The sequence below is a fragment of the Rhinatrema bivittatum genome, chromosome 3, assembly GCF_901001135.1.
Source record: "Rhinatrema bivittatum chromosome 3, aRhiBiv1.1, whole genome shotgun sequence".
Lineage (NCBI taxonomy): Eukaryota > Metazoa > Chordata > Amphibia > Gymnophiona > Rhinatrematidae > Rhinatrema > Rhinatrema bivittatum.
Window position 1 is genome coordinate 501,735,860 of NC_042617.1, and position 22,632 is coordinate 501,758,491.

General features: G+C 46.1%; 1 protein-coding gene across 3 annotated transcripts in view; it reads right to left on the reverse strand.

The window, feature by feature from the left end:
* Positions 1-22,632, reverse strand: part of FDFT1 (farnesyl-diphosphate farnesyltransferase 1) — a 122,380-nt gene that overhangs the window by 48,373 nt on the left and 51,375 nt on the right. For all 3 annotated transcript variants that reach the window (XM_029596130.1, XM_029596128.1, XM_029596129.1), the window contains exons 4-5: positions 8,949-9,077; positions 1,756-1,947 (exon numbers count right to left, since the gene is read on the reverse strand). In XM_029596130.1, coding sequence (XP_029451990.1) covers positions 1,756-1,947; positions 8,949-9,077 — 321 coding nt within the window. The remainder of the gene's footprint in view (positions 1-1,755; positions 1,948-8,948; positions 9,078-22,632) is intronic.

The window sequence follows — 22,632 nt, forward strand, 5'->3', positions numbered from 1 at the left end:
TACCAGCACCACACTCACTATGTTCTGGAATGAACCAGTGGCCATAAAATGAAGGGCTCCGAGCAGCTTCACCAGGCCAGGGATAGCATATCCACGTTGAGTGAGGAGATCAATATCCTTCCTGAGCTCTTCATGCAGGCCAATGATAGCCTGGAACTCAGTCTGTAGGTCCTGATGGCATCAGATTCAGGCATCCCCAGAAGCATTGTCGTCCGTAGACGAAAAATCCTCTCCCTCCATACCCTTCTGCAGCCTATTCCAGCCTGCTCATCTCGAGCCATTCTCTCCATCTATATCCTCTGGATCCTCTGTCTCCTGACACGACGTTCTGCTGCAGTGACCATCCTTTGGCGAACCGCAGGATATACCACAGCATCAGGAACAGCTGAACACAATCAGAAATCTCCATCACTGAAAACACACCAGAGCTGCATGTATACACAATCGCACCACACCAATGCAAACAATGGAATAAAAGTTTTGAAGAAAAAAATCCCCCCCCCACCCCCCGAGTCTGTGCTGACACTTAACTCGTGCCCTGGGCATGGCAGTAAAAAATAAAAACCCGCACTAGCGTGGCTCCCTGCATTGCCTATGATTAGCTAATTGTCTCATTTGCATGCAGTTAGCATGCATTCACGCAGGAAAAACCATGGCTCTGTGAGCGCGTTCGTACGCACGTTTTCCCCCGTGAACAAAACCCTTATTACATCCCCGTATACTGCTTTTTGTGGGAAAACGTGCGTACAGACACGCGTACATGCACGCACAAACCCGCAGCAGCTTCAGCGCACCTTTTTACATCGACCCTTTGTGTCCTAAAAAGAGGTGGTGAGCTTTCAAATTGTCAATGGCATGCTTTGCTGCAAGGCTTATCAATTGCAGGAACTTGGTCTCCACAAGCATTTCAGCTCACAAAGGAAGCAGATTGTTCCTTTTAGAAAAAGGCCTGCTCAGACTACACATTTAGTGCTCTCCCAGAGAAAACAAACCTCATCAGATAGGCAGTGAGCTTGTTGCTTTTCTGGCTTGCATCACTGCAGAGAACAATCTGCAGGAGCTTGGCCCTTAAGATAAATTTGACTCAAAAATAGTTTAAGCGCTATACTACAACCATGAAATAGCCATAAAAATTATCTTCAATTAAAAAACCAGATTGAGGTTTGTCCACAACCGTCCATCCAATAGCTGGAGAGAGCACTGGCTACATCTGGTTCCATGCATGACATACATAAAGGATTTTGCTAGTTTTGTTCTTTGTAAACCGACGAGATGTTCGCAACGTACGTCGGTATATAAATGCTATTAATAAATAAATAATAAATAACAAAAAAACAACTCTGCTTCCAACTGCTGGATGAGGGGACTAAACCCACATGTTCTTGACTGGAGGAGCAGAAGCACAAGGAAAGACTAATAACTGGCCTAACTTTGCCCCTCCCACCAAAACAGAGCATTGTTATACAAAACCTAGTTAAAAGACCATAGTCTGCACTTCAGACTTGCAGCATGAATTATGTTTCCTGGGAATGGAATTTAATAGATTAGAATCAGAATCATTTCTTAATGGACTTGAACCTACTCTATAAAAGCCAAGAAAGTCTAGCTTTTTCAGACTGACAAAACTATAGTTTTATGGTTGGGGCTGGCCCTGTTTTGTTCTTTTAATTATAATGCATCAAAATCATAAAGTAAAAATTCTACAGGAAAAGATTTGTAACAGTAAAAAATTAAGGAGGTTCCCCCACCCCTTACCTCTCTGGGCCAGAACTCACGCCCCTCTAGTTCATCTTCCAGATAATCACGAATGATGTTGGTTTTCTGCAGGAAAAGGCCCATAGAATTTGAGAGCTCTACATCCTGTCCAACTATAGGGTCCTCCAGATCGGATGCAGAGAATAGACGAGACAAGCCAATTCCCACTAGTCCCGCAACATAGTGACAATACTACAATACCAAAAAAAATATGGTAGTTATAAAATATTCTCAACAGGATTGTAAAAAAACAGGAGACACCTTTTTTGTGTATGTATATATCTACATACACAAGTCTAATTTGGCTAACTTAGCTGGATAAGTCTCAATAGTGCTACTTAATGGATATCTATCTCTATCTGTAAGTAGCACTATTGAGACTTATCCAGAGAGAGATTTTATATATATCTATATATAGATATATATAAAATATATATCACACACACACTTTCCCTGGGATTTCTAGTCTTCAGACAGTAGCTAGCTATGGGCACTAAAAATCTGGTTATTTGCTTATCTGAATTACTACTGAAATTTAACACAAAAAAATTTTTTTTTCTGTACTTATGGTTTTTCCCTCTATTTTCAAGCAGCCTTTTAACATTCAATTACTATGGCTGAGCCTTTAAAGTTACCATTCACTCCAGTTGCCTATTAGCTTTCAAAATTCTATAGAATGGAGAAATTACTTACCTGATAATTTCGTTTTCCTTAGTGTAGACAGATAGACTCAGGAACAATGGGTATAGTGTACTCCTAATAGCAGTTGGGAGACAGAGTCAGATTTCAAGCTGTCAGCCTACATATACCCATGCCGGAAGCTTAGCTCTTCAGCATTCTCCTCGAAAAGCAACTGTGGATATATGTGTGCTTTAATAACTTGAATAACTTGGCTAACTTGATTAACTAATGGGCAAGTTGAACCAGTCCTAGTTAAGAAATTGCATGATGGACCCTTGGTCTGACCCAGCATGGTAATTTCTTAACTAGGACTGGTTCAACTGATTTCCAAATTGGAGACCGCCAGTGCACTCAACCGAAAAACACAGATACCAGACAACTATGGGTGTCTTGAACTAGGGGTAATACCTGGCTTACCCATGCTTGTCTTGCTCTCGGGGATTGTCACCTGAGGTTTCCAGAATTTGGGGCAGCTGTGGGCAGGATGCTGAGTCCATCTGTCTACATTAAGGAAAACAAAATTATCAGGTAAGTAATTTCTCCATTTCCTAGCATGTAGCAGATTAACTCAGGACCAATGGGATGTAAAAAAGCTACTCCCGAAATGGGTGGGAGGATGCCCGTGGCCCACTTAGTACTGCCCTCGCAAATGATGTGTCCTCCCAGGCCTGGACATCCAGGGGGTAGAACCCGGAGAAGGTATGTATGGAGGACCACGTCGCTGCCCAACAGATCTCGGCGGGTGAGAGCATTTTGGTTTCTGCCCAGGACGCTGCCTGGGCCCTTGTTGAATGGGCCTTGACTTGTAGAGGCAGAGGCTTCCCTGCCTCTACGTAGGCCACCTGGATTACTTCTTTGATCCAGCGGGCTATGGTTGCCCGCGAGGCCACTTCCCCTTGTTTTTTCCCCACTGTGAAGGACAAATAGGTGGGCTGTCTTTCGTACGGATTCCGATCTTTCCAGGTATCTGACTAGGAGTCTGCCGACATTTAGGTGGCAAAGACTCCTAGTCAGATACCTGGAAAGAGTCTTCAGAGTCCTTATGTTCGTCTGGAGATGGTAGAGATATGGTTGAGATGAAATTGAGAAAACACCTGCGGAAGAAGAGGGGACCGTGCGTAGTTGTATGGATCCTGGTGTGAATTGAGGAACGGTTCTCGACAGGATAGGGCTTGAAGCTTGAAGATGCGACAGGCTGAACATATTGCCACTAGGAATGCAGTCTTCAAGGTCAGTAGCCATAGTGACAGACCGTGAGTAGGTCTGAAAGAAGCTCCTGCTAGAAAGTCTAGTACTACATTGAGATTCCATAGGGGCACCGGCCACTTTAAGAGTGGTCGGATTTGTTTGACCCCTCTCAGGAAGCGGGAAACATCTGGATGGGTTGACTGATGCCCTCCACTTTGGCTCTGAAGCAGGCCAGTGCGGCCACCTGAACCTTGAGGGAGTTGAGAGACAACCCCTTCTTCAAGCCGTCCTGCAGAAATTCCAGAATGAGGATTTTGACAGTCCGCGGAAGGATCTCGCGGTCCTCACACCAGGCTTCGAATAGTCTCCATATTCGTATGTAAGCTAGAGATGTGGAAAACATGCATGCTTGGAGCAAGGTGTCAATCACTGCCTTAGAGTATCCGCTCTTCAGGCGAGTCCCCTCAATGGCCAGACAGTAAGAGAAAATAGAGTTAGGTCTTCGTGGAGGACCAGTCCTTGCCGGAGAAGGTCCCTGTGTGGAGGTAGGCACAGGGGTTTCCCCGCAAGAAGTCTTCACATATCTGTGTACCATGGCCTTCTTGGCCAGTCTGGGGCCACTAGAAGAACTAGCTCCCTGTGGTGTTCTATCTTGCGGATGATCCCGCCTAGTAGTGGCCATGGGGGAAAAGTGTTCTGCAGGACTTTCTGTGGCCAGGTCTGGATGAGGGCGTCGATTCCCCGGGATTGCGGTTCTCGTCTGCGACTGAAGAAATTGGGAACTTGGGTGCTGGACCAGGTTGCCAGGAGATCCATGGCTGGGGTTCCCCAGCGGTTTACTATCAACTGGAAGGCTGTGGTCGACAGCGTCCATTCCCCTGGGTCTAGGCCGTCTCTGCTGAGGTAGTCCGCAATGACGTTGTCTTTTCCCGCGATGTGGGTGGCTGAGATCCCTTGCAGGTTTGCTTCCGCCCACGTCATTAGGGAATATATTTCCAGGGACATCTGTTGGCTTCTGATTCCTCCTTGGCGGTTGATGTAGGCAACTGTTGTGGCATTGTCAGACATGACTCAGAGATTCACCCCGGAGACTGTGACTGAATTGCAGGCAGGCAAGTCTGACGGCTCGAGCTTCCAGTCCGTTTATGTTCCATCCCTACTCTTCCTTGTCCCATTGCCCCTGGGCCGTCAGTTCCTGGCAGCGGGCTCCCCACCCTCGCATCCGTGGTGAGCAAGATCCAGGTCAGTGGGGATAGTCTTACTCCCTTGCTCAGATGGTCTTCCTGTAGCCACCATTGGAGCTGAGTCCGAATGGAGTAGTTCTGGGACATCGGGTTCCATTGTGACAGTAGGGAACGTTGAAGTAGGCACATGTGGGCCCTTGCCCATGGGACAACTTCTAGCATTGATGTCATGAGACAGAGAACTTGGAGGTAGTACCATACCTTGGGGTGAGCATAGTTCAACAGTTTTCGCAAATGGTCCATCAGTTTCCTTCTCCTTGTAGGGGGAAGAATAACCCTGTCTTGTTTGGTGTTGAACCGGACTCCCAGGTACTCTAGCGACTGGGAGGGCTGCAGGCAGCTCTTGGCTGTATTGATGACCCACCTGAGATTCTGCAATAGATTCTTGACTCTAGAGGTCGCCTGGTAACTTTCCCTTGGAGATTTTGCCCTGATCAGCCAATCGTCCAGACATGGATGTACAAGGATTCCTTCTTTCCTCAATATCGCCGCCACTACCACCATGATTTTGGTGAATGTCTGAGGAGCAGTAGCTAGTCCAAAGGGTAGCACCCAGAACTAGTAATGATGGTCCAGTATCGCCTTTAGGGTGAGTAGTTTTGTCAGTGTGGTTTCTACTGCAGTCCACTTGGAGGGGGAGTGGCACAGTGATCTCACAAATTTGTCTGGAGGGATGCTGTGGAAGTCCAGATGGTAGCCCCCTCGGATGATGGTTAGGACCCACTCTTCAGATGTTATCTCGACCCATCTTTAGTAGAAGAGAGTAAGTCTGCCCCCTATGGCTTCTTCCTGTGGATGAGTCTGTTGATTCTCATTGTGGGTTGCGGCCAGGGCCTATACTTGAGCCAGCTCCCCTCTTATTTTGTCTGTTCCAAAAGGACTGGGCCCTCTGCCCTTGGTTTTTCAGAGAGAGGAGCACTGGGTTCTTTTGTTCCTGTCCTCTGGTAACTGAGGTACTGGGGATTCACCCCATTTGTTGGTTAACGTCTCCAGTTCGCTTCCAAACAGGAGGGATCCTTTAAAAGGCATTCTCATGAGTTTCGTCTTGGAGGTCGCGTCGGCTGACCAATTTCGGAGCTATAGTTGCCTTCTGGCTGCCACTATGGATGAGACGCCCCTGGCTGAGGTGCGCACCAAGTCTGAGGTCGCATCAGTGAGGAAAGATATCGCCGGTTCTAATGTTTCGGCGGGAGTGGTTGTGTCCCTGGAGAGGAGGAAGAAGGCATGTGTCACAACGGCGCAGCAGGAGGTGATCTGCAGAGTCATTGCTGCAACATCAAATGACTGTTTGAGGATGGATTCCTGATGTCTGTCCTGGGCATCCTTGAGTACAGCTCCTCCTTCAACTAGGATGTTAGTGCAGACCATGGCGTCCACTTGTAGGAACCCTAGGAGTTCTTTGGCCGTGGGTTCCAGGGGGTATAGGACTTCTAGGGCCCGTCCTCCTTTGAAGCTGGCCTCCGGGGCATTCCATTCCAGGTCAATCAGTTGTTGTATGGCCTGCAGCACTGGGAAATAGCATGAGGCCTGACGGAGACCGACCAAAACTGGGTTCGTCTTTGGCTCCGCTGTGGAACTTGCGCCAGGAATGGCCAGCGTCTTCAGGCTCAGAGACACGACATCTGGCAATTCATCTTTGGAGAAGAACCATATCATGGTTCGGTATGATTCCATCCCTGGAGGGATTTCCCCTTCCTTCAGGGAGTCAGGCTCTTCCCCCGAGGTGTCTGTGTCCCCTAGAGGGAGGCTTTTGCCCAGCTGGGGCACGTCTCGGGGGGTCCGAGAAGGGCTTGGAAGGTCTTGAGCTTCTGGTGGAGACTGTAGCTGTGTCGCAGGCGGTACCGATTGTGCCTGTACAAAGGTTTGTAGCCCTTTGAAGAATTCCACCCAGGAAAAGGTCCCTGGGTCCATATTGAATCCAGTGGAGTTCCCCAAGGTGCACATCTGAGGAGGGACCGGGTCGGAGATACAGAGGTCTGGGGTACTATCGTTGGTGGAGCCGGATTCCTCTACTGGCTGAGAGGGACCTTGCTTCGGTTCCCCCTGAGTCTCTTCGCACTGCAGGTATAGGGCAGAGGCCACTTCGGGTTGCACAGCTCTCAGGTGGCAGGCTAGGCAGAGGGCTTTGTCCCTTGGCTTTCTTGCCGGAGGTGCCATGATTTGTGCGCGAAGAGTGGCTCAAAAAGTCATCTGTGCGCATAGGTGCATGGGCCGGGAGACTTAGTTGTCCGCTCTGGGTGCACCAACGATGTGCGTGCAGGCCGCTATTTGTGCGCTCAGCGGGCATGTGTGCGCCGCTGTGCGCACAGGCCTATCTGTGCGCCCGGCACCATTGTGCATGCCGCTGTGCGCCTGGCACTGTTGTGCGCGCACGGCACAAATAAATGAGCCGCTGTGTGCACAGCTCAGTTATGCAGACAATACGGTTATCAAGGGGAGGAAATGGCGCCGACGACCATGCGGGCAAGATGGCGACCCCCCCTGGAGGGTCTCCACGTGTGTGGACCCTCGCACCGGATCTAGCCCAGATGGGGCTGCTCAACCCGATTTAACAGATGCCGGAAGGATGATCTGAGTGGCTAGGCGAGCCTCGGAGACTGGAGATTTTAAGAAAAGTTTTCTACCTTACCTTGTCTCTGCACTTCCCTGTCTCGTACAGGGCGGTCTCCAGCTGCGGGGGGGAGAGGGAAAATACCTTCACCGCTGCACTCGGTATTGCACCTGCTGCCTCTCAGCCACTCTGTGGGCTAAGTCCACGCTGGGAACCGGCCACCGGACCGAGGTTTGCCTCTAAAGGATCTCGGAAATCACCTCAGGAATTCTCGACTGGGGGAGGGACCCTTAGGTATCACCGCAGGAGAGTGGGGCTCATCTTGTAGAGGTAAAATTTCTCTCTTCTTTGGTTTGGATTTTCTAACACTGTGCAAGTGTGTGTAGTGTCCCTAACTGCTTAGGAGACTGAGAAATACTGAAGAGCTAAGCTTCCTGCACGGTTATATGTAGGCTGACGTCAGCTTAAAATTGGACTCCGTCTCCCAACTGCTATCAGGAGTACACTATACCCATTGGTCTTGAGTCCATCTGCTACACGCTAGGAAACAGACATTTCGCAGGGAGGATTCTCCCATTATTAGATCCAAGGTAGAGAAAACAGCCTCAGTTCTTTGCACACTTAGCAAAGAAAAACCCACAGCTTCTAGATTCTGCAGTCATGAAGTTAAGAAAGCTACATGTAACTTTTTTTTGCCACTGTGTTCTCTCTCTAACATATCTATACATATACACCATTTGCACCTACAAAACATCACTTTTTATAATTTTGGAAGATGTGTTGCCAAAACCCAGCGTTAAGTGGCAGGTCTCAAATTTAGTATTGCCAATGTTACCATTTTATAAATTAATATGTAGCTACTAGCTCTGTTTTCTAGGCCAGAATAGGTCTTCCTTTAACACCATCTAGAATGCTTTCATCTGTACAGTAGACAAAGATTCAGCATTTATTCTGACAGCAAGGCAGGAAAAATGAGCACCTAGCAAATTGTTTTGGAGCACTATGGAAAAACAATGGATACCAATAGCAGCCTTTCAACTTCCTCACTTGCCCTTATTAATTGCTGTTGACTGCAAATGAAACAGACAAGACAACAGAAAAACTACTTACAAACCATATTAACTCAGGTTACAAGTTTCTGATTAAAGGATAAGCAGATTTACTCCAATCGGAAGACAAACTGCTGCAAAGTTCAGCACTGTGTACTAAGAACTAACTAAACCCTATTAAAATTTATCTAATTTAGTAACCATTCAATGTGCATTTAATTAATTAAAAAAAAAAATCACAGCAGCAACAAATTGCAAAATATTTTCCCCTAATTTTGAGCCCTAAATGGATGTGTTTTTTCATATCAGTAATTAAGTTACAAAGCATCTCTCTTTACCAAAAGTACTGACTCATCCATCTTCCTGGGCACAAAATGTAAGCATTTTGAAGGCAAGAGGCTAGATGCCATCAAGGTTATGTATTTATCCTGCTTATTACAATCTCCATACACTTTGCCCCATTAACAAATATTAGCTTACCTTGTCCCAATCCTGCAAGGATTCCACCTTCTTTTTCAAAAACTCAGCCATTCCTATACCCATCTTGTGGCAAATATCAGCAATGACATCCCGGTACTCCTTTGCCAGATTCCGAAACTCCAGGGAAATCTGAGGCAGAAAAATAAAGCAATCGCACATGCTCCTAAAGTCTTTTTGGATACTGAAAGGGTACACTGGTAAGAAACACGTTACCTGTGCACTATAGCCAAGCTATCTGACAAGTATTACAGCCAAAGGCATAGCCAGATCTGACAAAATCAGTCTTGTTTTTTTGCTATGGAGTTAAAATGATTGATAATCTCATTACAAAAAAAACCCCAATAGATTCCACCACAAAAACAGAGGGAGCAGACACATTCAGGTGCATGTTGCTAGTTTCACTTACTTCTAGCAGATTAGTGAGCCATCCAGGAAGTTGGACAGTAAACACTGTTTTGAAATTTAGCTATTCTCAGTGCTCCCAAGAAAGAGTAGTTGAGTCATGTAGGAGCACTCAGGCATTCTACAGAGCAAAAGGTTCAATTGACTTTAAAATGTTCTATTTCAGACACCAAACTGAGAAACAGTGGGGGAACGTTTATTGCTTTTACTTTCTAATGCAATGAAAAATTCATCGAGACACACACACACACACTATTCACCAGGCAGCCACACTACCAACCAGTGGCTCAATGCCCCCATTTTGTTTCGCTTAAAGTTGCTGAAAGAAGTAAGCTCGCATATAAACAGACACAGGCACAGAGAAGCAGATACCCCATACTCAGCCAGAGAGAAACAAATGCCTCATTTGCAGACTGTCAGAGCAAAACATTATCAGACAGTTACCACACAGAGAGACAGGACCACCACCCAGACAGGTAGAGAGACACAGACATACCACAACTTAAGAGAAAATACAGATACCACCCACTGACAGAAGAGAGACACACAAAGAGAGAGAGACAGACAACACACCCAGACACACCATACAGAGATATAGGCAGACAGACTGACTCACACAGACCAAAGCACACAAGACAAACTCCACATCACACCCAGACACACACAAAAAAAAAAAAAAGCAAAAAAGAGCACTTAGGTGCCAGCCCAAACTTTTTATGAACTGAAAAAACCTCCAACTCACACTGCTCGTTTTTTTTATTTTTTTTTACCATTTTCATTAATTTTTCCTATGTTTTCTTCTCCTTTTGTATTTTTCTTAGGTTTTCTCGTCTATTTTCCCATGTTTTATGTGTTTAACCTTTTTTTTTTTTTTAAATACATTTGGCCTTATCTCTTTCCTCCAATTCCTCATTCTCTCTGGCCTCTTTTCCTATTCCTCTCCCCAACCTGATGACTACTCCCCCCCCACCGCCCCATAAGCAACAGCTGTGATCTCTCTCCCTGGGTAGGGACCCCCGATCAGTGGTAACTTCTCCCAGGCTGGAGCATCACATGTCTGCCTGGATTGGGGAAGAACTCACTTTCTTCTTGCACTTGTGTGGATATCAGTACATTAGAGTGCAAGCATTACTCCAGTGTTTTGCCTGGATTGGGGAACATCTTAGTGGCTTTTACCATGTCCAATTCTGCCACAGACTAAACAGCTCCCCACCCTGGGTTTGCCATAGCAAACAGATGCATGGCTACGCTGTAGGCAGCTACCTCCTTCTTGAGCTTGGTACAAAGACTTGACAGCACAGCCAGTTTTTTCTCTTCCCTTTTTGGGCAGTGTGCCCTGCCTTCAGGATTGTTTAAGCCCCCTGGGGGCCCTGCCCAAGTTTCTCACCCCTCATCTAAAGCATGTGACTTGGATGCTTTATTTTGATTGGACTAATTTTGAAATCTCTCATAAGTGGCATTTGATTGGCTTGTTTTTACCTATTTCATTTAAATTATGTTAGGTGCTATGTGTATGAGCACCACTGCTTTGAAGATTAACAGATGTCCTGTCACAAAGACTCTTAGGAGGTAATTTTCAAAAGAATTTGTGCACACAAATGGACTTTTGAAAATTGCTCCTTTTAAATGGATAACTCCTTTGACATTTTGCTGAATTTTAAATGAATTTAGATGCATAAATGGGCTTTTGAAAATTGCTACAATGTGTTACTTTTACATGCATAACTCCTTAGTAGAATCCAATTTGACACAAGAGGTTTTTTTGGTCTAATTATTTATTTCTAGATATGCCCTGAGGCACTTTCTGAGCGATAACGCTGACCACGTCTGCTTTGCTGTGAATCTTTCGTATGGGAATATGGATTGTGTTACATTGCACAAAAATTAAGTTATATACAATTTAATTTTTCATGAAAGAAAACATGGAAAAAGTTATAAATTAAAAACAGGAGAGTTCGACAGATAATTAAGAAATTCAGGAGCAGTTAGTGGCAAGTACTTGTTTTCCTCTTTTTTTTATTTTAAGAATTGTTTAACTATCAGTACTTCATTTGTAAAACTTATCAAGTGAGATTTTGTGTGCTATTACAGTAAACAAGTCTACATATCAAGTGTTGTATTCCAAAACAGTATTTTACTATAGTGAAAATCAAGTAAAGCAATACAAAAATAAAGCACAGGAAAACAGTTCTTTACCTAGTATTTAAAATAGTGGACAGTCTTAGTGAGTCAGAAGAGAAAAAACAAAAACCCAATCACAAGACATCAATTTTTCAGGCTGCCTGAGAAACAAAGGCAGGAATTGGGCCCTGCTGTTCCCCATGAGCTTCCTTTGCTTTAGAGCTCCAAATGAAATCCTCTTCTCTTACTCAGAAAAGTAGTATTCAAATACCTTATTAGCGAACACTTCAATAAGAACAAGTTTCGACCCCTAAGACTGGGGAATATTCACCCTCCTGGGCACTGCTCTATGAGTCTCCCCTGGAATGACTAAAGGAGAGACAGAAAAGAAAGGCAAACCACCCTTCCAGGAGCTCTGGAGAGCCACAGCCACTTGCAGCCTTGTCCCTTACTCTAGTCAAGAACTCCTAGTGCTTTGTGGAGACATCTGTATAAAAGTTTAGACAGAGATCCAACCTTTTTGGGATGGATCAAGAAAAAACAAAAAACAAAAAAAACAACTAAAAATCACACTTTACATCCATGGAACCTCTCACTGCAGGAATGTTCCTAACTTTAACCTATGGTGAAGACAAACAGCCTTATGTAAGGTACAGCTTCATTTTAGTCTTTTTAACCGTACTGTCTATGATATAAGTTGGGTAAAAGCACACACAGTGCCCACATTTACTAAAGAAAAACATAACTCCAGCAGCCAATGCACAATTTACCATACTGGAAAACAGCAACTTCTTTACTGTTCTGGTCATGGTCTCTAGACAGAGGTTAACAGGTATAGAAAAAGGTGTGTCACATCGCTACAAAATACTTTTGATAATCATTTCTTTAGGTTAGCAGGTCTTCAGGCATCAAAGGCTAACAGCTAAAAAAAACATTTTAGATTTTCATTCCTGGCCTTGTTCATGTTCTTCCACACTTCAGCTTCCTGCCCAGCTGGAACTTGCCCCAACCCTATAGAGTAGTTGCTGGAGAAATTAGTTACCTAATAATTTCATTTTCCTTAGTGTAGACAGATAGACTCAGGACCAGTGGGTTATGCTCCCCTGCCAGCAGATGGCGACTGAGCAAGCTGACATCACAGTATATGTATTCTTGCAGTGACCCTAGCCTGCCAGTATTCTCTTTAAAAAACAACTGTGGACAGACTAGCAAAAAATATGATTAAGCAAGTTTGCTTACCGTAAACTGTGTTTTCCATAGATAGCAGGATGAATTATCCTGGCGGCCAGAGGTGGGAACTTCTCTTAGAACATACAGGGCTTTGCTCCTGTACTCCTGCGTGGTGCTTTCCCTCGCAACTGCCTGCATCACCTCAGTTGGTCCATTAGAAAGCACAGAAAGCAGTACGAGCAAGGAAAAAAGAAGACAGGCAGAAAATGTAGACTGGCCAGGGAGGAGGCTATTATATCCTGCTATCTATGGAAAACAGTTTACCATAAGCAAAACTTGCTCCCCCCCCCCAACCCTACAGATAAGCAGGCTGAATTAGCCATGCTTTCTGGGAGTACCCAGCTAAGGAGACAAAGCACAGTATAACTTCTGAGCAGGAATGTTTTGTGTGGTTGGATATGTGTAGTATCATCTGTGTAGCATATCCCTGTAAATGGTGGGCAGTCTGAAAAATTAGTGGCGTGAAGCAGTATCTCCTGCCCCATGGACACAGCATTGGCATGTTGCTGGAGGCAGTAATGAGACGTGAAGTTATGCAGCAATGACCATGTAGCCACTTTGCAAATGCCCTGAATTGGCATCTGTCAAAGTTGGGCAACTGAAGTAGCCTTTGCTCTCAGCTGATGGGCTCTGACTCGAAATTAAACGCTCTGACCTGGTAGAATAGCAGAAGTGATGCATTGAGTCAACCAGGTCGCTAGCGTCCATTTAGTCACTAGCAGTCCAGGAGCGTTTGGGTTGAAGGAAAGAAAGAGCTGTGAATGCATTTTTGGTTTGTTATTTCTTTGCTTATAGCTAAACTAACCCTCTTTTGCAATCCACCGTGTGTAGTAGAGCTTCTAGTCTGGATGCACGCAGCTTAGGGAAGAAAGTTGGCAATGCTATGGTTTGATTTAAATAAAAAACCAAAATTACTTTTGGAAGGAAGGATGGGTGGGTTCGTAGAGTGACCTTGTCATGATAGAACTGGAGGAAAAGAGAATAACAAACTAGTGCTTGAAGCTCACGTACTTGCCGTGCTGAAGTTATTGCTACTAGGAATAATACCTTCCATGTGAGAAACTTCAACGAAGATGTTTGCATTGGCTCAAAAGGTGGGAGCATCAGCGCTTCCAAAACTACATTCAAGTTCCACGTGAGGTCGGAGGGCAGAGTCTCAAGGCACCCTCACAAAAATCTGTACCATTTAGCTGCATAATTCTCTCTCATGCATGGTCTTATTGAAGAAGTGAGAATGTCTTGAATCTTCATCGGGATAAGAAGATGGCTTAGTACTTCCTTTTCAATCTCCATACTGTCAGATGAAGGGAGTCTTGCATGGGATGAAGCAGCATTCCCTCCTGCAATAATAGGGCCACCCTGTTTGGAAGAAGGACTGGCTGGCTGTATGGAGAGGAGCATGATGCAGGCATACCATGGCTGTCTGGGCCACGCTGGCACTATGAGGATGAGATCTGACTGTTCTGCGATGCATTTCTGGATCACTCAAACGATGAGTGGGATCGCTTATAACAGGTTCCCCCCTCCAGTTGAGCAGAAAAGCGCCCTGAGCCACCCTTCGGTTGCTGGGGAACAGCAAGCAGAACTTCGATGGTTTTGTGCTCATTTGGTGGCAAAGAGATCTATGTGGGGTATTCCCCATCTCCAGAATAGGGAGGCTACCACATCTGGATGAAGCACCCACTCATGAGGATGGAAGATTCTGAGAGTCTGTCAGCTTCTGTATTTTTGCTTCCTGGCAGGTAGGTCGCCTGCAGCTGTATTGAGTGAACTAGCACCCATTCCAATGTCCGTTCCGATTCCTTGCATAGTATCTTGGAACTGGACCTGCCTTCCTTGTTTATGTAGAACATGGCCACCCAATTGTCTGTGTATACCATGACTGTTTTGTGTTGAAGCGGGCGTGAGAAGGCACAGATGGCATATCGTATGGTCCTCTATTCTAGTAGGTTGATCTGGAACTCTCTTCAGGGGAGCGAAGGCCTCATGTTTTGAAATGGAAGACATGTGCGCCCTATCCCTTTGTGGAGGCATCACAGGTTAGTACCATCTGATGTGGCGGAATCCGGAAAGGTGCACCCAATTGCAAAATGCCAGGTTTTAGCCATCAGTCCATGTCCGAAATCACTGGTCGAGTCAGGTTCACCTCTCTTGACATGGGATAGAAGCATTGTGACCACTGGGATTTCAGACCCCACTGAAAACAGCATATGTGAAGTCGTGTATGAGGAACTGCATATATTGCTGCCGCCATGTGTCCCAACACGGTGAGAATTTGATGAGCTGTGGGATGTGAAAGGTGCTTCAACATAGAAGCCAGTGTCCAGAAGGTGCAAATCCTGTCTTCCGGGAAAAAGGCTTTGCATAGATGAGTGCTTATGATTGCGCCTATAAATTGCAGTGTCTGAGAAAGTTAGAGATGAGACTTTTCGTAGTTTATGATGAAACCTAGATTCTCCAAGCACTTTATAGTGCAAAGTTGGTGGGCGCGGATCAGCTCTGAATTCGGGGCTACAAGTAGCCAATCATCCAGGTAGGGAAAACGCTTTATCCCTTTCTTTCTGAAGGGGAGCCACAGCTGCTGTTAGACATTTTGAGAAAATCCTGGGTGCTGAAGATAGGCCAAACAGCAGAACTTTGTACTGATAGTGTTGGGTGCTGACCTAAAAACAAAGGTAGTGCAAGGAGGAAGGGTGCATTGGTATGTGAGCATAGGTGTCCTTGAGGTCTAATGAGCACATCCAGTTGTTGGGTTGCAGAAAGGGTAAAATGGTTTTCAGAGAAGTCATTTTGAACTTCTCTCACCATATGAATCTATTCAGGTCTAGGATCAGACACAACCCTCCAATTTTCTTGGGAATGAGGAAGTATTGGGAATAAAATCCCTGGAGTTGCCGATTATGAGGCAACACTTGAATCGCCTTATGGTGAAGTAGCAATTGGACTTCCTAGAGGAGGAGGGGGAACCTCTGTCATGAGGGAAAGGAGATGAGCAAGGTGTGGTAATGCAGGAATTGAAAGAAAGTTTAGGCAGTAACCATTTTGGATGATGTTGAGGACCCAACGATCCGATGTGATCCAACCCCACTCCTGAACAGAGGAAACAAGGTGTCTGCCCACAGGTTAGGTTCAAAAAGATTGGGGTTTTTGACCAGTAGTCTCAAGACTGGGTCTGCTGTAGCTGTGACCTCTGTTGGTATGAGGGAGGCCTGTATGAAGAAAATGGCATACGGGTGCACCTGGGATAAAATGGCTTCCGATAGGCTGAGTAATAACGCTTTGCCGATGCCTGGTCAGTGGGCAATGTGAGGGATGAAACCGCCACACACTGCTCTGAGTTGGGATACAGTTTCTTGAAGCTTCTCTCCGAACAGACTGTCGTCCCCCCCCTTTGCATGGAAGGTCATCCTTCTGGCCGTGATGGCTGCCAAAGTGCAAGCTGACGTATCAAAACCTTCATAGATTGTGCGGAGTAAATGTTGCAACCCTCTTCCATGTCAGCTATACCCTGGTCTTTGCAGTGTATCCCCTGCAGTCTCATCCCAGTCAGACTTCAAATTTTGAAGGCATTCGTATAAATAGTTATATATATTTACATTTATTAAAAGTGATCCATAAATTAACGCTAAAAGCAGGTCTAGTGATGTACAAAATAACAGTTACAGAATTCAATAATAAAACATACATAAAATTAAATAAATTAAAACCTGGCAACAGAACTAAAAACAAAACATAATGCCAACCGAGAAGTTAAAATATAATCAAGTAAAAATAAACATAAAAGATAATACTAAAACAAGTAACAAATAACTAATCCAAAACAGACTTTAAAAATAAGCAATTTTAAAAAGAAAAGTCTTAATATGTTTTCTGAAATCTTTCATCAAGTCCTACTGACAAAGTTCTAATGGAAAAAAAAGAGTTCCAAAGAATAGGACAGACCACTGAGAAAGCACACTCGAGTGATAAGACATGCTGCTGGATTTTAGCATTGAGTATTGCACCCTGGAATACTTTTTCCCCCAAATTCATCCAAGTATCAGCCATCTTTTCCTGGGGGGGGGGGGGGGTGTTTGAATAAAGCCTGTTTTTTTTGGCTCGCTTCATTGCAGATTCCACAACAGATGTGTGTGGTAACTGGACTGGACAATAATATGCCGTTTTCCGCATCCTGAACTTTAAGTCAGATTTCCTGGAAGTGGGGGAACTGAGAATGGCAACTCCCAAGTCTGACCCTTCACTCCATCTAAGACAGAGTGTGAAGGCAGAGCAGTTGGTTTCACGGGTATGTCGAATATCTTCAGTAGCCTGTGCATCTCTGCTCTAGGATCTGGGAGTTTTTTGGTCTCCATGTTCAAGATGATGCCTACCTTTTCTATGAATCTGGAATATATGAGATTCTCCAGGGTGATGATGGTTCTGGTGGCTCCTCCGGAGGGTCTGATGGTGTACCTGTTGAAGATCCTGGGGAGGTTTGAGAGGAATACACAGCTCTCAGCTTGGTACTAGTCCTGGCAGGATCGGTTCCACCACCAGTTCCTCATCCTCAGATGCCATCCAGGGCGGGGAAGACATAGTGGAGTACTCTGATTTCTCTGCTGATGGGCTAGAGAGGGACTGTGGATTCTGGGAGGACACTAACTTGTCAAAGAAGGTTTGAATAACCCCCATAATTTGGGACATTGACAGAGGTTGCAATTTGTAACCCCTGTGCAGATGTTGTCCACTTTTTTTGCTAGTGGAGAGCCCTCCAGACACCATATAGGGGAAGTAGACTTCCTGACTTGCTCAATGAAGCGGTCTAGATGATGCATGTCCCAATTGGGTGACTTCTGGGCACATGACCTCTTTTGGTTTGGGTCAGAAGAGGAATGCCTTGAAATTTCTGGGGTGTCACCATCCAGAGCACCAGATCCCTCCATATCAGAGATCGTGAATACTTTAGGCAGATCCCTGGCACGGTGCAACTGTCGCCCAGCAGTATCCTCTGCCGCGTGGCATTTTTGCGTCGGATGCCTCAATAGTCCTCAGAGTTTTTCTTTAGCCTACATTGGCTCTGATGCATGCAGTCTTTTGCATCAGTGGCACCGAAGCATGCTTCGACACCGATTGCACTGAATCTGTCTTCCTTTGCTCTTGTGCCAGCCGACGCACCTCAGTCAACTTGCATCGATTGGACCCATGTCAGCTTCGAAGCTTTGGTACTGCGCGTCCCGGTCAATGTGCTTTGTGCAGTGATACTCTGATTACTGCACTTTGAAGTGTCAGAGCCCTTACAGGACTGCCCAGGCTTTCCATCACCGGCCTTTGGGGGTTTTGCAATGATAGACTTACTGGAAGCCAGTTCTAGGAAGGACGCCTGCTTCTGCTTTTCTGATCTGCGGGGCTCTCGGCCCGGGGAAGACTACACGGAGCGTTGAGGGGGTGTTCTGTCCCCAGCATTGGGTACATGTTTGTATCTGTATATATTGTAGTTTAATTGTGTTTAGTGCCGTCCTCCCTTAATACTGAAACACTTAATACTTAATATCTTAATAGTGAAACACTTTGTAATCCATGATAAAAATCTGTGAGCCTTTGCCCTTAAGAGACACTCCCTCCCCCCTCCACTTTCTCTCACTATCGGAAGAGCTTGAATGCCCCTCAATCTAACTTGAGTCTTCCTAGGTGCCTTATAGGCTCAAGAGACTGCCCCTCATGCTCCCCGTATTACATGGTTCTTAGGCTCGCTGCCATTGGACCTTGCTCCCTGCCCCCAGCTTGTGGAGATGTTTCCTTTAGCAGCTCTTGACGAGAGTTCAGTCTTGCTCCACGCTTGCTTCCGAGACTGTGAAACGATCAGGTTTTTTACCTTCTCTATTACTGCCTTCGTCTGAAGACTAAATCAGCCTCATATTCCTGTTTCCTACCTTTACCATAGACCAACTCCTGCAACACAAGAAACTGCCTTCCCCCTTTCTCCTGCCTCGCCTCCAGTTACCAAAGATCTTTGCCTAGGAGCTCACGTTTGAAATGCAACAATTGTAAGTAGAATTTACCTGTACAATAAATAATTTCAAACTTAAAGAATCTTTGTCTTGAGGACTGATTGGAGAGAAAGTTTAGCTGCCTGAATAGGAAAAAGCATAGATGTTTACCTGATTCAGAACAGGGGGCATAAGAGCCCGATGGAGCCTCCTCAGATTCTCTTGCATTCCCTGCCACTGGGCCCATGGTGACATCTGCCACAATCCTGACAAGATGCCCGAGTGTGATCCGGCCCAAGACATAAATAACCATTAAGTCAGTCTGTCACGGACATGATTTTGCCGCACTGGCAAAACCTGGAGTTTTTTGGGCCATGAGGGCGGGGGTCACCTAAGTTAAGTGAAGCAAGAAATAAGACAAAAATTACCAGAGAGGAGAGAGAGAAGAACCTGTGACCATTGCTACGTGGGAAAGCAAAAAAAAAAAAAAAACTGAGGAGATGCAAGCAGTTGCGCAGGAAGGCACCGTGCAGACATACAGGAGCAATACTCTGTACGTCCTAAGAGATGTTCCTGCCTCAAGCCACCAGGGGGTGCTCCCAGACAGCATGGCTATTCAGCCTGCTTATCTGCGGGGGGGGGAAAGACAGTCAACCATAACTGTACTCAACCATCAACAGTGAACTCAAGTAAGAACATAGGTACCTCAGTCTAATCCTTGGGAACCCACAGGAAGACTATTAACAGAATCATATGGCAGCAGAGTCCTTCTGTCTACACTAAGGAAAACAAAATTTTCAAGTAAGTAATTTCTCCATTTCCTAGAGTGTAGATAGATGGACTCAGGGCCAGTGGGACATACCAAAGCTACTCCCAAAACAGGGTGGGAGGTTGCCCACAGTCCAGTCAACATTGCATGTGCAAAGGCTGTATCCTCCCAGGCATGCACATCCAGACGATAAAACCTGGAAAAAAGTGTGTAAGGAGGACCATGTCACAGCTCGGCAGATAACGACGGGAAACACCAAACCAACCTCCGCCCAAGACACTGCCTGAGCCAGAGTGGAATGAGCCCTAACGTGAGTAGACAACGATGTTTCACTTGACATCCAAGGAGGCGATACTCTTCCGCATCCCGGACCTTATCCAGGGGTGCAAGGAAATGGACTGATTCAAATTAAAGTCCAAAACTACCTTGGGCAAGAAGGATGGAACAGTACATAGTATGCAAGACGAGGCTTGCAGCTCAGAAACTCGACACGCTGAACATACAGCCACCAGGAACACAGTCTTTAAGGTAAACAGCCGTAAGGAAAAGCTTTGCAGCGGTTGGAACTCAGGGCCTGCCAAAAAATCCAGCACCAAGTTAAGACTCCACAAGGGAACTGGTAACTGCAAGAGAGGCCTAAGATGATTCACTCCCATCAAAAAACAGACCACATCAGGGTGAGAAGACAATGAACCACCATTCACCTGGCCCCTGAAACAGGTAAGAGATACAACATGCACCTTCAAGAAATTAAGGGCCAACCCTTTAATACAACCCATCCTAAAAAAAGTCTAGAATGAGTGGGATCTTAACTGAACGAGGAAGAACATCAGACTCCTCACACCAGGCCTCAAGAACTCTCCAAACCCGCACATAAGCCAAGGAAGTGGAGAACTTGCAAGCATGGAGTAAAGTGGAAAACACCACAGAGGAATAACCACGCTTCAACAGGTGAGCCCTCTCAAGGGCCACAGTGTAAGACAGAACAGAGTCTGCTGTAACAGATCCATGTGTAGTGGAAGACAAAGGGGGGGTCTCCACCAGGAGTATCTGCAAATCTGCATACCACGGAGGCCTGGGCCAGCCCAGTGCCACAAGGAGTACTAGCCCCCTGTGGCCTTTGATCTTGCAAATTATCCTGCCCAGCAAGGGCCACAGAACAGGCATAAGCAATCTATCTTCCAGCCAAACCTATACGAGAGCATCTATGCCCAGGGACCCCAGATCTCTCCTGTGACTGAAAAATTGAGGAACTTGCGCACTGTGAGAAGTCACCAGCAGATCTGGGAACGGAAGGCACCCAGGGATCCACAATCAGCTGAAACAAACACCCACTCTCCTGGGTCCAGACTCTCCTTGCTTAGAAAGTCTGCTCTTATGTTGTCTTTTCCTGCAATGTGAGAGGCCGAGATCATCTGCAGATGACCTTCCACCCATTCCATAAGCTGGTCTATTTCTTGCGACACTAACTGGCTCTTGGTTTCTCCCTGGCGACTGATGTAGACCACTGTTGTTGCGTTGTTCGACATCACGTGAACCACTTGATCCCGAAGCCTATGGCTGAACTGCAAGCATGCTAGCCGTACCACCCGGGCCTCCAGGCGAATGATATTCTAGTGGGACTCTTCAGCATTCTAATGCCCTTGGGCCGTTAACTCCAGACAGTGAGCCCCCCAACCGTGGGTTCCAACCAGGACAGTGAAGACAAGGTAACTCCCTTTCTCAGATGATCCTCCAGCAACCACTACTGGAGGTGGGATGCTATTTCCATCAGCAAGCAGCACCGAACCACACAGTCCTGAGACTGCAGGTTCCAACGCGACAGCAGAGAGCGCTGAAGAGGATGCAGATGCGCCCTTGCCCATGGCACCACTTCCAGGGCTGTCGCCATCAAGCCGAGCAACTCTAGGGTACAACCACACCATGAGGCATATGATGTTCACCAACTGACACATTTGAGACATCAATTTCTGAAACTGAACTTCTGGTAGGAAAACTCTGTCCTTCCCCGGTTTGAACTGTACCCCCCAGATACTCCAACGACTGGGATGGCTGAGATTGCTCTTGGTCAGGTTCACCACCCAACCGAACTCCTGCAATAAGTAGATCACCTTGTGTGTGTCACAAGGCGGCTCTCTTCCTGAGACTTGGCTGGAATCAGCCAGTCGTCCACTGAAAGGTCGACCCTCTGTAGGGACACCACCGCCAGACTCCCCAGAAACCACCCCTCATAACAGAGGGGCTCTGCAATTGCTCCTTATCTTACAGCAACCGGGGAAGATACTGGCCAGCTTCTCCAACACACTCCCAAACAAGAGTGACCCTTAAAAGGCATTTTCGTAAAATCAGTTTTGGAAGCTGCGTCAGCTGACCAATTTCACAACCATAGTTGACACCGGGCTGCTACATTGACGCCACTCCTCTGGCCGAGGTACGGACCAAATTACGGCCCCCATCTGCCAAAAAGGCGGCAGTGTGTTCCATAACTGATCTGAAATGCACCCAGAATCAGCTTCCTATGCGAAAAACAGGCTAAAATGGGCCACAAGAGTACACATGACAAATCTGAAAAAGTCATTGCCACCAGTTCAAAGGCCTGTTTAAGGATAGACTTAAGCCATCTAGCATGTACATCCTTCAAGTTGTCCGCCTAGAGTCGGCACAGACCAGCGCATCTACTTTGGAAAGACACAAACGCGCTCTCACAGCTGGATCCAGGGGGTACAGAGCTTCCAATGTTCGATCCCCTTTGAAAATTGCCTCCAGGGCGACCCATTCCAGATCAATCAATTCCTGGATGGCATTCATTACTGGGGGGGAGGGGGGGAGAAGAGGCTTTAATGCAAGGAACCCAAAACGGGATTCTTCTACTTTTCCGACACAGAAACTGCATCAGGAACACCCAGCTACTGCAAGGTCTGGGAAATTAGAGCAGACAGATCAACTCAATGAAAGAACTGTGACATGGTCCAGTCAAAGAGGAACTTCCCATCCTCCAGGGAATCAGGATCGGCTTCCTCATCTGTGCCATCCAGGTTCCCAATGGGAAAGCCAGCAGCGAATCGAGACGTGCCCCGGAGTTGAACCACAGGAGTGGAAGAGGGAGGTGCCACCGGCAAAGGATCCAACCTGACCAGATTGGGTAAATCAGAGGAATGCACCTGAAGAAAGGATTTTACACCCTGAAAAACCTTCA